At 41.7% G+C, this 13,481-nt stretch overlaps 2 protein-coding genes across 6 annotated transcripts; both read right to left on the bottom strand.

Annotated features, from left to right (window-relative positions):
* Positions 1-164: 164 nt before the first annotated feature.
* tpra1 (transmembrane protein, adipocyte asscociated 1) lies at positions 165-4,996 on the bottom strand. The gene is made up of 11 exons (XM_085923981.1): positions 4,793-4,996; positions 3,966-4,143; positions 3,759-3,891; positions 3,550-3,636; positions 3,041-3,113; positions 2,833-2,912; positions 2,629-2,739; positions 2,490-2,550; positions 1,851-1,953; positions 1,585-1,665; positions 165-1,502 (listed from the first exon to the last, which is right to left on the bottom strand). Exons 2-11 carry the CDS (start codon positions 4,130-4,132, stop codon positions 1,232-1,234), a joined length of 1,167 nt encoding a protein of 388 aa, XP_085780107.1. The 5' UTR covers positions 4,133-4,143; positions 4,793-4,996; the 3' UTR covers positions 165-1,231.
* A 90-nt stretch (positions 4,997-5,086) lies between these two features.
* Positions 5,087-12,499, bottom strand: LOC147048953 (phosphatidate phosphatase LPIN2). 5 transcript variants are annotated; one of them, XM_085923976.1, is made up of 21 exons: positions 12,440-12,492; positions 12,271-12,318; positions 10,874-11,074; positions 10,707-10,802; positions 10,315-10,580; positions 10,122-10,223; positions 9,946-10,051; positions 9,226-9,859; positions 9,023-9,116; positions 8,728-8,909; positions 8,556-8,649; positions 8,418-8,487; positions 8,146-8,238; positions 8,015-8,073; positions 7,729-7,879; positions 7,496-7,644; positions 7,316-7,402; positions 7,084-7,236; positions 6,790-6,904; positions 6,441-6,544; positions 5,088-6,356 (listed from the first exon to the last, which is right to left on the bottom strand). In XM_085923976.1, exons 3-21 carry the CDS (start codon positions 11,063-11,065, stop codon positions 6,212-6,214), a joined length of 2,892 nt encoding a protein of 963 aa, XP_085780102.1. In that variant the 5' UTR covers positions 11,066-11,074; positions 12,271-12,318; positions 12,440-12,492; the 3' UTR covers positions 5,088-6,211. The 5 variants fall into 5 exon arrangements, with proteins under 5 accessions (XP_085780106.1, XP_085780102.1, XP_085780101.1 ...); XM_085923980.1 differs by lacking the exons at positions 12,271-12,318; positions 12,440-12,492 and adding an exon at positions 11,290-12,222 and having other exon boundaries at positions 5,087-6,356; XM_085923975.1 differs by lacking the exon at positions 12,271-12,318 and having other exon boundaries at positions 12,440-12,499.
* Between the last annotated feature and the right edge of the window lie 982 nt (positions 12,500-13,481).

Below are 13,481 nucleotides of genomic sequence, written 5' to 3'. Positions count from 1 at the left end.
GGGGAAGATGGGAAATGAAGTCTCGAGCTGCAGTCTAGTCAACATTTTCCAATAACTGCATTTTAACATTACAATTTTAAAAAAGATTTATAGATTTTTTTTTTTTTAACCAAATTAAATGTCCAGTTAAAGAAATACTAGAAAAATTCATTAGAGACAATGGAAAACTGTGATCATTTTTATTGTATATAGCATGGAATGATTTGTCAGGAAATAGCAATTTTACAATTAATGGAATCCAATTTAAAGAAGCATTTTAGAGCTAATCTGCACAATAAAGCAGAGTTACTGTTCACTGCTCTAGACAGGGAACGCTGTTCAGCCCAATTTGAATCGAAAGGTCAAGAATGCTTTTCTGTATTACCTCAAAATAATACATTCACATATAACCTTGCCGTATGTTTTCAGTATGCAGGTTACCGTGGTCAATACTATGTAGTTTTAATACAAATATTCATTCACATTAACTGCAAAGAACTTCCCAGCACTCACACAACCAACAATGACAGGTGGGACAAATACAAGGCAGGTTTGCCCTTGACAAAAAGGAGAGAGAAAAAAGATTCTCTAAATTAGGCATTTCTGGCTCAGATGGAGAGAATTGTGGATAGCTTCTTGAAATGACTTTTATCAATACTTTCATTTGAGGTTTACAAGGTGTGTTGGGCTGATGTTGATCCGAACCACAGAATGCATATTCAATCTACTTCCCCATCACAAAGCAACACACGACACTTTGACTTGTTAACACGACAGCAATTAGTTCAAACGGTGAAATATACCCGTCAAAAGCACACGACGTTGCCGATTACATTGACAAATAGCAGTTGAGGAGAGACAATTGATATTTGGTGGGAGATAGTTTGTGAACCATTTCAATGGGAATGTACAAACCATACTCTCTGAAGACATGTTAAGACTGGTGTCATAAAGAAATCTTCCTCACTGAGGACAAAGCGATCGCAGAAGAAAAGCGGAATGAGAGAATATCTGCTGAGAAAAAAAGGTCAGCTTGAGCGACAAGCTACAGCAGCAGGGCACACTGGCAACAGTGTTAAAAAAAAAATCTGTCAACAAGAGTCAGGGTCCGTAAAATAAATGGATAGAAAACGGTCCCTCCTTACTTCGTCCATATCTCTAACGCGTTGGTCTCATAGAAACAGCACATTTACATTTTCTGCTCGACTCTTCACCTCAGTTGCGCACGCTCAAGTTGAGCCCCAGAAAGTAATTAGACATTAATAGGTCTCCAATGATCGGCATCGATGCTGTTGATGCTGCTGGATCCATAAGGTCCCGAAACAACATCGTCGAGATACGCCCCGACTACCCCCGTACCGCCGGGACCCGAGCCGTCAAACTGGGTGGACGAATAGTACAAGCCCTGCTCGGTGAGCTCCCTGCGGCCCAGTGCTGAAGCGACGGTCGGCGGAAGGTTGACGTCGCTTTCGTCTGCCTCATCCACCTGGGACTTGTAAGAGAACAGGATTTTGGGTTCTGAGCTGCGGGCGAGATAAAACAAGAGAAAATCATTTTTGGTTAGCCTTCGGCACACTTTCGGTCTGTGCGATTCTTCTCACGTACCCGAAGAATCCTTTGAGGAATGTGACGTAGATCAGTGGTGCGAAAGCAGAGAAGTAGAGAAAGGTGGTGACATCCACACAGCTGGATCAAAAATAAACTAAGTTAGGCTTTCACGTTAGGCAGGTAGGAAAAAGAGCTCCACTAAATCCTAATGGCTCTGTCTGCCTGTCACTTTAAAAAAAGATTCATGTCAATTGTTGTGCCACCTATTTCAAAATATTTATGCACGTATTCAAAATCCATGTTGTGCAGGTATTCTTGCTCACCAGAGTCCCTCGATGATTCCTGCACAAAGAAGAGCGCTGCCAAGGCCCTGGATGAAGTTCAACAACGACAAGATGGCAGCATACACATAGAAACTCTTCTTGGCTACACCGAGGAAACAAAAATAACACATTGTAAAAAATAATCCTCCTTCATTTCTATAGACCGCACTCACTAACCACCAGAAGCACTCTTGTCAGTCATGACAATAAAACTATTTTTTCAAAAGCTTTACATGCTGTGTCATGTGTCAGTGTTAAAGAAAGTTGAACTTGACAATTTCTGTATGTGCATTATGCAATCTGTCTCAGCATCTGTGTTGACAGTAAGTTTACCATGATGAACACTCTCTGGCAAGAATTGAAATACCTACGTTTCAATACAACAATCTTCATGGCATTCATTTACTTTTAGAGAAACAAAATGTCTTTTCCAAGGCTTATACTCTGCAACAAGTACAAGGCTGTCAAATGTATTAAATTGCGCTCACAGCTGCACATGCAGAGCGCATTTCAAAACTCAATCCGTGCTGCACATTACATTTCCTCTTCTTTTGTTTTTGTGTCATATGATCTTCTGTTCTTGTAAACTAAGCAGGAAGCAAACTGGACACGAGTTTGCCAATCACCATTCCAACTTACATGGTAGCGATATCCTCTCCCTCACTGGAGTTTTAGGTAAGACCACAATCAGAGAGTACACCTAGGAAAGACATAAATGATGCTGAAAAGTGAAGGCTGATAGGATCCCTCTCCCTCATTTTCCCACTGAATAACTAACCAAGAAGAAGAAGCAGGAGCTGGCCAACCAGAAATGTCGCCCTCCATGTCCGTAGATATTGAAATCTTCGGCAGACAGGTGACTGTCTGGGTAATAGATCTCTAAAATACCCTTTGAGAGAGGAGGATAACAAAAAATACCAAAGTTAATTGCACTTGTTTTTTTAGATGCTCCACTATTACATGTATTATCATCTGATATCACCTGTGTGATGGAAAATGCTAGCGCCAGCACAGTTGTGATAGCCAGCACCCGCTTTATACTAGAATTACTCTCCAGGTGACCTAGAAATACAAAATGAGTCACAGCAAAAGAAAAGAGAAAATGCATTTTAGCGTTTTCAATGAGGACCACCCACAAGTGCAATATTGCAACATATGAAATGCAAAGTCGAACTATAAGAAAAACCAACCAAAAGCCAGTCCCAGAATGACAACACTGAGTTCAATGGCCAGTAAGAAGAAGCGGGTGATTTCCCATAATACCTTTGAAAGAAAAAAAAAAAAGAGGGGGAGAATGGCAACAGAGATCAGGAGAATGCACTGTGATAAAACAGCTATGTTCTCATCAAGAAAGGACACGCATAACTGTGTACTTGTTCTTAAGCATTACTAAACAATTTGCTGTTTGTTCAAGGAACATCTCTTGTGTAGAGAAATGCTCAACGAACAATGTCGCCATGTTTTTTCTTGTTTATGCAAAAACCTTGCAAAGACATGCCGAGATTCAGATCAGGCCCTCTGGCCAATACTGTGAAAAAAGGGGAACATTTCTATTGACAGCTGCTTGGAATTATTACACAATACAACAGCCGTCGATAAGAAACAATGTTGGGTTGTTGAACTTAATCTGATTGTTCTTTTAACAACGATATCTATTAAAAAGACAAGTTTAACTGCCGATTCCTTTTCCTTTCCTTACTTTGTCCACAATGGTAGCAGAGCTGGATGCACTGACAGTCATTGATACAATGGCCCGGGTGATTCCAACTGCTGCTACGACAAACACCTGAGACATACAAAACAACATGTTAGAAAACCAAAGACATGCTAACAGTAAGTGGGAAAAAAACAGCTCTGAGGTCAACCAGCACCACAGGTTTCCACTCTACTCGATGTTTCGAGTCCTACCAGCAGGTAGAAGGTGATGAAGATTGGGCTGGACGTGACCCGAATCTTTGCCCTGGCTGATGGCAGCTTCCACATCAGGAAAACAAAGAAGGCCACATTGGGTATGAGGAGAGTGATGTCCCAGAACCGCACTCTAGAAAGGCGAGCATAAAGACCATGAACACCATCATTGTTCATTTGTGTTTTCATTTGTGGTTACTTGATTACCTGGAGTCACCAACATCCTCATACAGAATTTGTAGACATTTATGAGGCTTGCTGATATTAGATTCTGAATCAGGTAGCCAGGTGGGGAATACAGATGTATTGTCCGGTGGCGCTGATGTGATGCTGCCATTGTATTGAGCAAACCTAACCACAGGAGTGGCTAGCATGATTTTTCTGCCTGGGTAGAGACACAGACACAGAGAGTTTATAGAATTATAAACAATGTAAGATATTCTCTTTCTGGGAGGAATTGTCATTGAAATGAATACATCACAGCTATCCACATACCAAGCATTCTTCACCACAGATATTCTGTTTGGTACTAGGCAGGCACCTGCTCTCACAGGTTCTGATTCAAAACATTATGTAACAAGCCCTTGTGTCCATGTGAGAGTCGTAAATGCAAACTAAAGGAGAAGTGTCAGTAGTTGGACTCTAGTATTTGTGTGTCACCGCGTATTAAATGTTCTGTCGTAACAACCACATGACAATGTTGATTTAATTGATTAAAATCGACCTGTGTTTATGTAATAATTAAAACCTACCTTGGGTGGCATAATCGTCAATGTGTTGGCAGTTTTAACACAATACTTGGATGGAATTTCATGCAGCGTTGTTAGCCGAAACAGCTAGTTAGCCTCTTTGTCAGCGTTAGTGGATTTTGACAAGTGGGCTGAATCCTTTTAAATAATCATTTACGCAAGAAACGGGAGGGTTTTTGCGAATGAGATGTTCTCAAGCAATTTCGTTTGGACCGAAACAAAAGTGAAAAATACACGAGAAAGGCGGCAACACTAATCCCCCAAAACACACCGGGTTTTTTTTACCTTTTGAGAAGACTCGTGCTGTAAACGTTGTGGTAAAATCATGTAGCGTTGCCGTGTGATTCACATGCTGCTCCAAAAACGACACACAACACTCGATTAGTAGATAAAGCTGGACATGTTTTTCTGTCGAGTTGCCTGGGCGAGAATATATCCCCGAATGTCAGATGACATTTTGCAGACTCGCGTAGTAAACCTCGCGAGATCGTACAGTGACGTCATTGTACTGTTTGTTTTTGTTCACGAAAACATGTCCAGAAAAAGGTACTTTGTCCAATAATTGCATTATAGTTGTAAGCCATTTTCAACACTTTAGATTGGTCAATGATTTAATAATAATGATAATACAAAACTTTGGACTGACAAACAGTATAAAGATTTGCGGGGAAAAAAATGGAAAAACAAGTAAAAATTTGTGGGGGGAAAAAATGTAAAAAAACAACAACTTAATATTATAGGGCACAACACGTATTAAAACAGATGGATTTATTTCAAATGCATCATACCTGCCATGCATTTTGTTTTTAAAACCGCACATTCAACCACCTCCATTGAATTCCATTTTTGTATCATTAAAAGTACGCAGAGAAAATAAATAGTGTCATTAAACAACCATAAAAAACATTGCAATTTTCCTCAATTCTTGGGACATTATGTCAGAATAAAAGCATCTCCCTCATTCACAGTGTACAAACATTTCTGAATGTTGTAGTGCAGTAGTCACTAAAAGGAAGAATGTGAAATGTGCCATTTGTTATCATGGTGATTTTTCAACTTGCCATCACAGCCATTCTCTATGAAATGATTAAATCAATCATTTTCAGCATAACAAAACAACCATGCACTTTGTATGGAGAGTAGGGAGTAATTGCCATACCTAAATCCTTTAGTACCATGGGTATACTAAAACAATTAAAACAGCAGAGACCCCCCCCCCCCCCAAAAAAAAAAAAAAATAATCTCCGAAAACCATTCATGTTAAATAACTTAATAGTAGATGCCAAAGCACAACGTATACAACTCCACACCCATGCATGCAGATACGGTATCAAGCGTCCACTCAACAGGAACGTCATGTCACTGCTTGGTGCTTCCAATGGTCCCATCACACACGCAAATAATTGGCATTAGCATCATTTTTGGCTTATACTTTGAGCTGATATGTTGGACGCAGTGAAAGGTACGTGGCATAAAGAATCGGAATGAATGTCATCGCAACTAATAAAAACAAAGGCAACATATTACTTGAACAATTGCATATTTAGGATTAACATTGGACTGATTGTACGTTATCAGTCCGAGTAGTGTAATTAATGCTGACTCGATAACACCACCGGGAAGTCAATCAAAGGCAGTTATTAGGTGTTGTAACACATTGTTGTAAATATTAAGGCAGATGATGATTATGTTGGTGTGGTGTATCTACAGTGGAGTGTCGAGGTCCAGTTGTGGCAGTGGATCCTTCCAATAGGTGACGCTGCTGAATTCGGGACACGAGAAAGCAGCAGAGCCGCTCTCGTCCACCTCCGGGAAGAAATGCTCCACCAATTCACCGAGGTGGCTGTAACTACACCAAACGAGAACAACAATGGGGGAGTGAAGCGCACAGGTGTTACCCCCACAATCGCTGTAGAAAAGGCTCAAAGCTCACGAGGACTTGTTTCCTTTGGTCATCTCTTGAATCAGCTCTCCTTTTGGATTGACGGTAAAGATTCTGGTGTTGTGCACCCCCACCTTCCCGTAGGCGTAAGCATCCTGCACAAACCATGGGCAAGTATTCAGTATTACCTGAAGCTAATCTATCATATATGTATTGAATGTTTATCAGCATTTTGGGGAGAAGTTTTAGGATTTAATGGTTACGTCCTTACAAATGCATTTCAATGTTTCAATATTTGTGGGTGGGGCGAGTACCAATCACATGCAAATAGAATTGTATAATCAATTTGTAGAAATGCATATTCCTATACGACTAAGAGAAAATATGCAGGGGTGCATACGTTGGTCCTGTTGCCAAAGGCAGCGTAGAAAGGCTGTTTCCTGGGATTGAATAAATCCCTGATGTCACTGAGACAAGCGATTTTAAACACCTCTGGCTTCTTCTCAATCACCTCCCTGCAGATGGGACGACAGATCATTTCGTGAGTAACCTCCAATAGAGCAAGAAATTGAGCAACAACTCTTAGAATGACACACATTCTGAAATATTCTATCCATCCACCTCACAACCATTTTGCAAAATTCCCTCCATCCATTTTCTATACTGCTTATCCTTTGCAGGAAAGAATTTGTACCTGTGCAGTGCAGAAAAGAGGCTGCTTGGGGCCAGCAGTACTGGGCCTTTTGGAAGAACAGTGCCTTTGTCGTTGACCCACTGCAGGTAGTTCTTAGTGATGGCGGCCATGCCTATAGCCCGCGCAGAACAATACAGGAACTTGTAGCCATTTCTGCAATGACAGAAAGAGTCATTTCAACAGGTATGCAAATACTGTTATTAACAACAGCGCACAAATACAGTGTACCTACTGGTGAATTTTGTGGTAGAGTTTGGTTATGTCTTTGTGTGTCCAGTCTTTGCCAAACTGAGGCAGGATGTGTCCCAGAGCATCTGACCTGTCCAAAAAAATGAATTCCCAAAGCATTTTCATTTGAGGTTGAGTCAGAAGACCAATTAGAAGCATAGCACGAGGAGAGACAGCTGTGTACTTAGTGATTGTGCCATCTATGTCTGATATGATGATGCGATCGTCCCAGTTCCACAAATAGATGGCGGCCTCACAGCGACAGGTGCCCTGGTATTGAGTGGTCACACTAAATATCACCTTGTTGACTCCTTCGCGCAAATTCAAGTTTGCCTGGTTATGAAGCATAGTGACAAAAGGTAGTTAAGTATAGTCACACATTATCGACATAAAGAGGACATGCAGGTGTCTGCTTACTATTTGTTCAGAAGTCAGACGAAGTGATTTGCGGTACAACTGAGTGAGACACTGAGTGGTGCGAAGCGTGTCTGCCGACATGCTCGAAGTAAGGACGGCTTTTTGACCAAGCCCTGCCACTGCGTTTTCATCTGCATCCTCCAGTGTAGCGCTGAGAAGGGGAAAAAAACATTATTAGGTGTGTGGTAGAACTGCACTGCGTCATAGAAATACAAATTTAAATACATTTGTCCTGTGCTTTAACTAAAAGGGCAGCCAAAAAGATTTTAATAATAAACATACGTACATTTCTGTGTTAGGACCCCCACCCTGTACTTCCTGGTCGTCTTTCTTCTGAGGCTCTTGCTGAAAGACCAAAAGACAGTTTCAGTCAATGATCAGTCTTCAAAACAACTTTTTAAATACAAAAACAGCAACCTGGTTGTTGTCCAAGTCTCTTCTCCTCCAGGAGAACCACCAGCGCCCAGACCTTTTAGGCATTTTGTCCTTAACTAGGCTCTGAACAGTACTCTAAGGATAGAGAACACAATACAAACACATCGATTGGTTTGCTCAGAATTTTCACACCGTGGTGTGTGATGTCACAGATAAATGTCTGGCTAGCAGTTAAGGCTATTGTGGGAACCTCAGTGTGAATGAAAGAGGCTTAAATGAGGAATTATTCTTAAAAACAACAACAACAAACCAACCTTGGGTAAATTCCTCTGGAAAGCTGTCAGCGACAAAACCATTGGAGCAGCCACTGCCCAGTTATAATAGCTGGCAAACATAGGCATGAATTTGATTACAATACAAGTCAATCCTCATGAAAAAACTTGAAAACTTACTTGGAATTGATACAGATCACTAGATTAGGGTCATCAATGATTCCTGGATTGTTGACAAAGTCCTGGTATGACACAGAGTGCTCCAGAAACTTCTCTGGACAAACAGCAAAAGACAGATTTGACACTTTCATAGACAGTAATGCTCAGATGGCAAAAACTCACACTTATTTACCTTTGGTGATTTGGCTGGTGTCGCCAACATGACCACAGAGGGACATGCTGACCTCTGTGCCGTCGGGGGCAGAATCTGACAAGTACTCCGTACCGCTGTCCAGCGCGCCCATAGATTGCGGAGACTGACTTGCTGAGCCGGAGCCTTGCTCGACGACAGGAGGGGAGCAATTCTCCGTTTCACTACAGACAATAGTGCGAGACACTTGATAGAATAAAAACTTGAACAAATACACAAACAGGAGTGGGCAAATACTTTTTTCACAACACTGTACAAAACACTTTAGTGCTCTTGCCTCTTGGGGAAGTAGAGTGCTGCAACCTCAGGGTCAAGTGAAGTCAGATCATCCAGGTAAATACCCGTCGCTCCAAGATGATGATTACGTCTGCCTACAAAAGTGCACAGGTGAACATGTAAACATTTACGCATGCTAAAAAGATCCAGACTTGAAACCTGAATTCAAGATTCGCAAATCTTCACCATAGTTTTGACACTCACCCTTCTTTTTGTCTTGCTGCTCCTCTTTGGTTGAGAACTCGGCGCAGTTTGCTAACTCCTCAGCAGACATGTTGTCTGCGTCTTCATCTTTTGGGGATGCAAAGTGAGACAATCCAACCCGGCCATCTTCTTCCCCTCCCTCGGCGCAGGGATCGATGCCACTGTCGCCCTCGCTAACGGCTGCGCTACTGCTGCAGCCTGGTTCCGTCTGCCCACTCTCCTGCGTTTCCATGCTTGCGTTGTCTGCTACATTTCTTTCCATCATCATGTCTTCAGTGGGCTGACTGTTATCATCATTTTGGCCTTCAGCTGCATCAATCCTGTCACCAACTTGGTCAGGATTGACTGTGGCGTCTTCAGAGTCATCCTTCTCAGACTTTGACAGACCGCTCCATGTTGAGGTGGTAAAGCTGAGGTGTTCATCAAAGGTCAGGGGAACCGTTTGTGAAGTGTAGGCACTCAGGTCCAGGGACTGTGTCCTGGGTTGCGGTCTGACCACAGTAACCCGGTCCGCTCTGCTACAGTTATTCACAGGCTTATTGCCCATGTCAAAGGAGTCTTGCCTTTGAATGGTGCGGAAATGAGTCGAGTCAGATTGCTGCAACTCCCCTGATGATCTCTCAGAGTGGCGTGGCTGTAAAGGGAAAAAGCAGAGAAATTACGATGATAGTCTCAAATGTGGAGCTCCTGCGTGGCACACGTGTGTGAATCCTGCCTTACCGTGGGAAATCCTCCCCAATTCCACTGCATCAATACCCCGGGAGACTGATTTTTAACCACAAGCTCAGAGTCACTCTTCGGGGAGGATGGACGGCTGTCAAAAACACTGTTGCGCGAAGGAGATGTGTTTGTGCCTGTCACAATCAGTCACACGCTGGAAGAGATGATTTTCTCACTTTTCTACAGGCGACTGGTCCCCGTCCGAGTGTCGATGAGTATCTCTGACTCCCGACTCCTCCTCGGGTGGCTCCTCAGACAGCGAATAGTACACTGACTTACTTTAACACGCAAACAAAGCACATAACAATCACATTAACTCCTCCTCGAAAAACTAAAACGTATAAACCATAATTGTATTTGTTCACTGACCTGACTTGTAGCTGCGAGGCATGTGTATCTTTATCTGGGCTCTCTTGTCCGCTATGATCGTTATCCCACTCCCTGTCTTTTTCTTGCTCATCTGAAGAGGACATCGCCTCTTCTCTCTGGCGACTATCTGAGCGCACGCATTTACGACGACGCCTCTTTTTGCGCGTCCCGGACCCAGAGAGAGAGGATCCGTCATTGGTCCCCTCAGTGTCTTGGGGGTCGTCAAAAGGAATTGGGGAAGTGCAGAGATGGGCAGGGACTTCAGACTGCAAAAAATGACGACACTAATTAACTAGCCTCTAACTCATACTACATTGATTGATTTTGAAGTCAGAATTTTTGTTTGGCCACTTCAGCCATGTCATGTAATTCGATTTGTTTCTTTGTCTCACCTCCAAGTTTTCATGTTGCTCAACAAAGAAAGCTTCACCATTGTCCCCTAGCTTCATATGTAGGTCCACTGGTTCTCCATTTATCTCAATGTCCACCTGCAGAACACTCAAAGGCATCATTAAAACTGAAAACAAACAGACTCAAATGGGAGAGAGACGGAACTTACCACTTTCTCCTTGGAGCGAAGCACACCCAATTTGCCAAAGCGGACATGAAAGGGGGAGCACTGGAAGGAACCATCGGGCTGTCGCACCACGATGACATCGATCCCACCGGTGAGAGTGGCGGGATTAAGGCCACAGTACAACTCCTTGACTGTCACATACACGGTCTCTGCCAACTGGCCCACAATATTCATGGTTTGGGACTAGACATCAAAAACAAGATATTTTCAAGTCAAGTTTATTCATATAGCCCTAAATTTAGCTTCATTATCCCTTTTCAACCAATCCTGACAAACTGTTTCTTAGATTCCTGCAAGTATATCAGCTTGGTTTTCAACTAGACAGGCCCAGATTTCACTCTGAGTACATTTTCTGCTCAGCTACATTGGATCATATAATTCAAAACATCAAATCTTACCCACAGTGAGGAATGTAGACGTTCCTTCTCAAGCAGGCTGCCATTGCTTGACTTTCTCTCTGCCATACCGCAGCACTATTAAAATCTAGCACCCATCTATCACGCACCAGGCCCCGGTTGCCAAGGTATCCCACATCTATATCTTTCATATTACTCATCAGTGCCCAATGATAACTTTTGGTCTGTTTGAATCATTCCAAATGACAACTTCAGTAAAATTCATGCCACCCAATCAATTTAACTCCAATTTGCCATCTGTCATAATGCTGCTCAATCCACTGTGCTGTGAGTTCAGAGCAAAATTAGGCTGCTATGAGAATCCTGGCACATTCAGTCAAACACACTCGCTTACTCTGATTCACAATTTAACACAGCACACATACACAGCCACTGTCTAGTTGCACATGACAGCCAAACCAGCAATTTCTGAGAGGCGTTGACAGGCTATTCAAACCAAGCTGTCATGGAAACACAGCACATACTCATCAGTCAGTTTTTGGAGCTGACTACAGCGCACCTGCCCCTGAGGGATTAACATGGACACTGCCAATTGTGGGAATAAATAAGACAATCACGATGTAATTTTGTCATTTGATTAAATGCAAGATCACGTGACACCCCCCCCCTTCATAGAGGTGTCTCTGTTGTCACTGTCTGAATGAATGACAGACTTACTCATTGACTTAAAATGATGCTCAACTGAACAATGTGAGACCGAGAGACTCGGGTCAAATAGTAGAGATCAGAGTTTTAAACAAAACACAATGAAGCAGCATTTAGCTATTAAGTTGCATGTAAATGGAAGAAACCGTCAACAGTAATGAAGTCAATGCTTTTGAATACAAATTGGAAATTTCAGAAATCACCAGGAATTGGGGGGGGCAAGACTATATTGTGCTGATGTAGTTCCCTTTAAGACATACGAGCGACACGACGGGTCTCTTATAGTTATATTACATAAACTGAGATGTAATTACTTACCAGATCTTCAAAGCTAGTGAATCTTCAACTGTCGTTTTGACTGTTACACTAATAAAATAATAAGAATGTCGAAACACCGTTAGCGTAAATGCCCACTTTTTGTTTAAATGTAAAACATGAAGATTTATAAACTTTGTTTCACATAGAACAAAAGTATAAGAAAATTTACCGTTCGGGACGGTTTTCAACTTGTGAAGGCGTCAGCCATTGTTGATACTTCCGGGTGAATGAGACATGCAAGTGACACCAACAGCCAATGAACAACCAGGAATGCTTTCCGACCCGCCCACGCTTTGATGTGTCAACATAGCGGGGTTTTTTTTGGCAATAATTACAGTTCCTTAATGATTAATGATTTTATACCAGGTCAACAAAAGCAACTTACTCATACACACGTATTATAATTTTCAGCAACACATCCCTGTATTTTCTAGCTGTGGTGACTTGACCACAATGTGTGTGCATACTTGATTGTTGTGAGCTTGGCAGTGAAGTCATGCTTCTTTGTACTGAACTCTATGACGTTAACACAGGGTGTATTCTGTTTTTTGACATTCTTGCTACTGATAGAATACAAAATGTTAACAACAGCAATGAACAATAGTAATTTCATAACAGTTATTCAAAGTTAGCAGTGCACATGCTCTCTCCAAACAGTTCCTTTGTATTTAACTTTTAAGTTGCATACATTTGCATTTGATTGAGAACAGTATGCATTCAAACTTTTTTATATTATAACGTTTATATTAATGTTTTGTATAGGAATAGAACTGTTATAATATATTTGGCATTTATTATTGATTATTATTTTAATACTCCTCCCCTGGATATGTGTTTAGAATTGGCACTTGTACTAAAACACTAAAAGCAAATCTAGTTTGCGGTCTAATGTTTATTCTCTTCAAGTACAGTTTGTAACTAACTTGTGTGCAATACATTTCACACTAAGCCATTATCTAAGTACACTTTTATTTTCATTTTTTAAGAAGTGTTAATGTTGAAACCGTGCATCATTTTGCAGTGACTTACGAAAATATTTCCCAAGTTAGTACAATATACAGTAAGGGGGGAGGGGGTGTCTTTAAGTATTACTAGACAACACAGCTTAACCATGAAGGGAAGTATGCAGTCATGGCATAAATCAAGAAGTCCTCCCTGCTTGTTCATGTCACAGTGGTGGCAAAGCAAAGTGCCTATTAAGGGAACTGCTG

The sequence above is a fragment of the Syngnathus leptorhynchus genome, chromosome 11, assembly GCF_054491065.1.
Source record: "Syngnathus leptorhynchus isolate UIUO chromosome 11, UIUO_Slep, whole genome shotgun sequence".
Taxonomy (NCBI): Eukaryota; Metazoa; Chordata; class Actinopteri; order Syngnathiformes; family Syngnathidae; genus Syngnathus; species Syngnathus leptorhynchus.
This window is presented reverse-complemented; position numbering and strand designations above follow the sequence as displayed.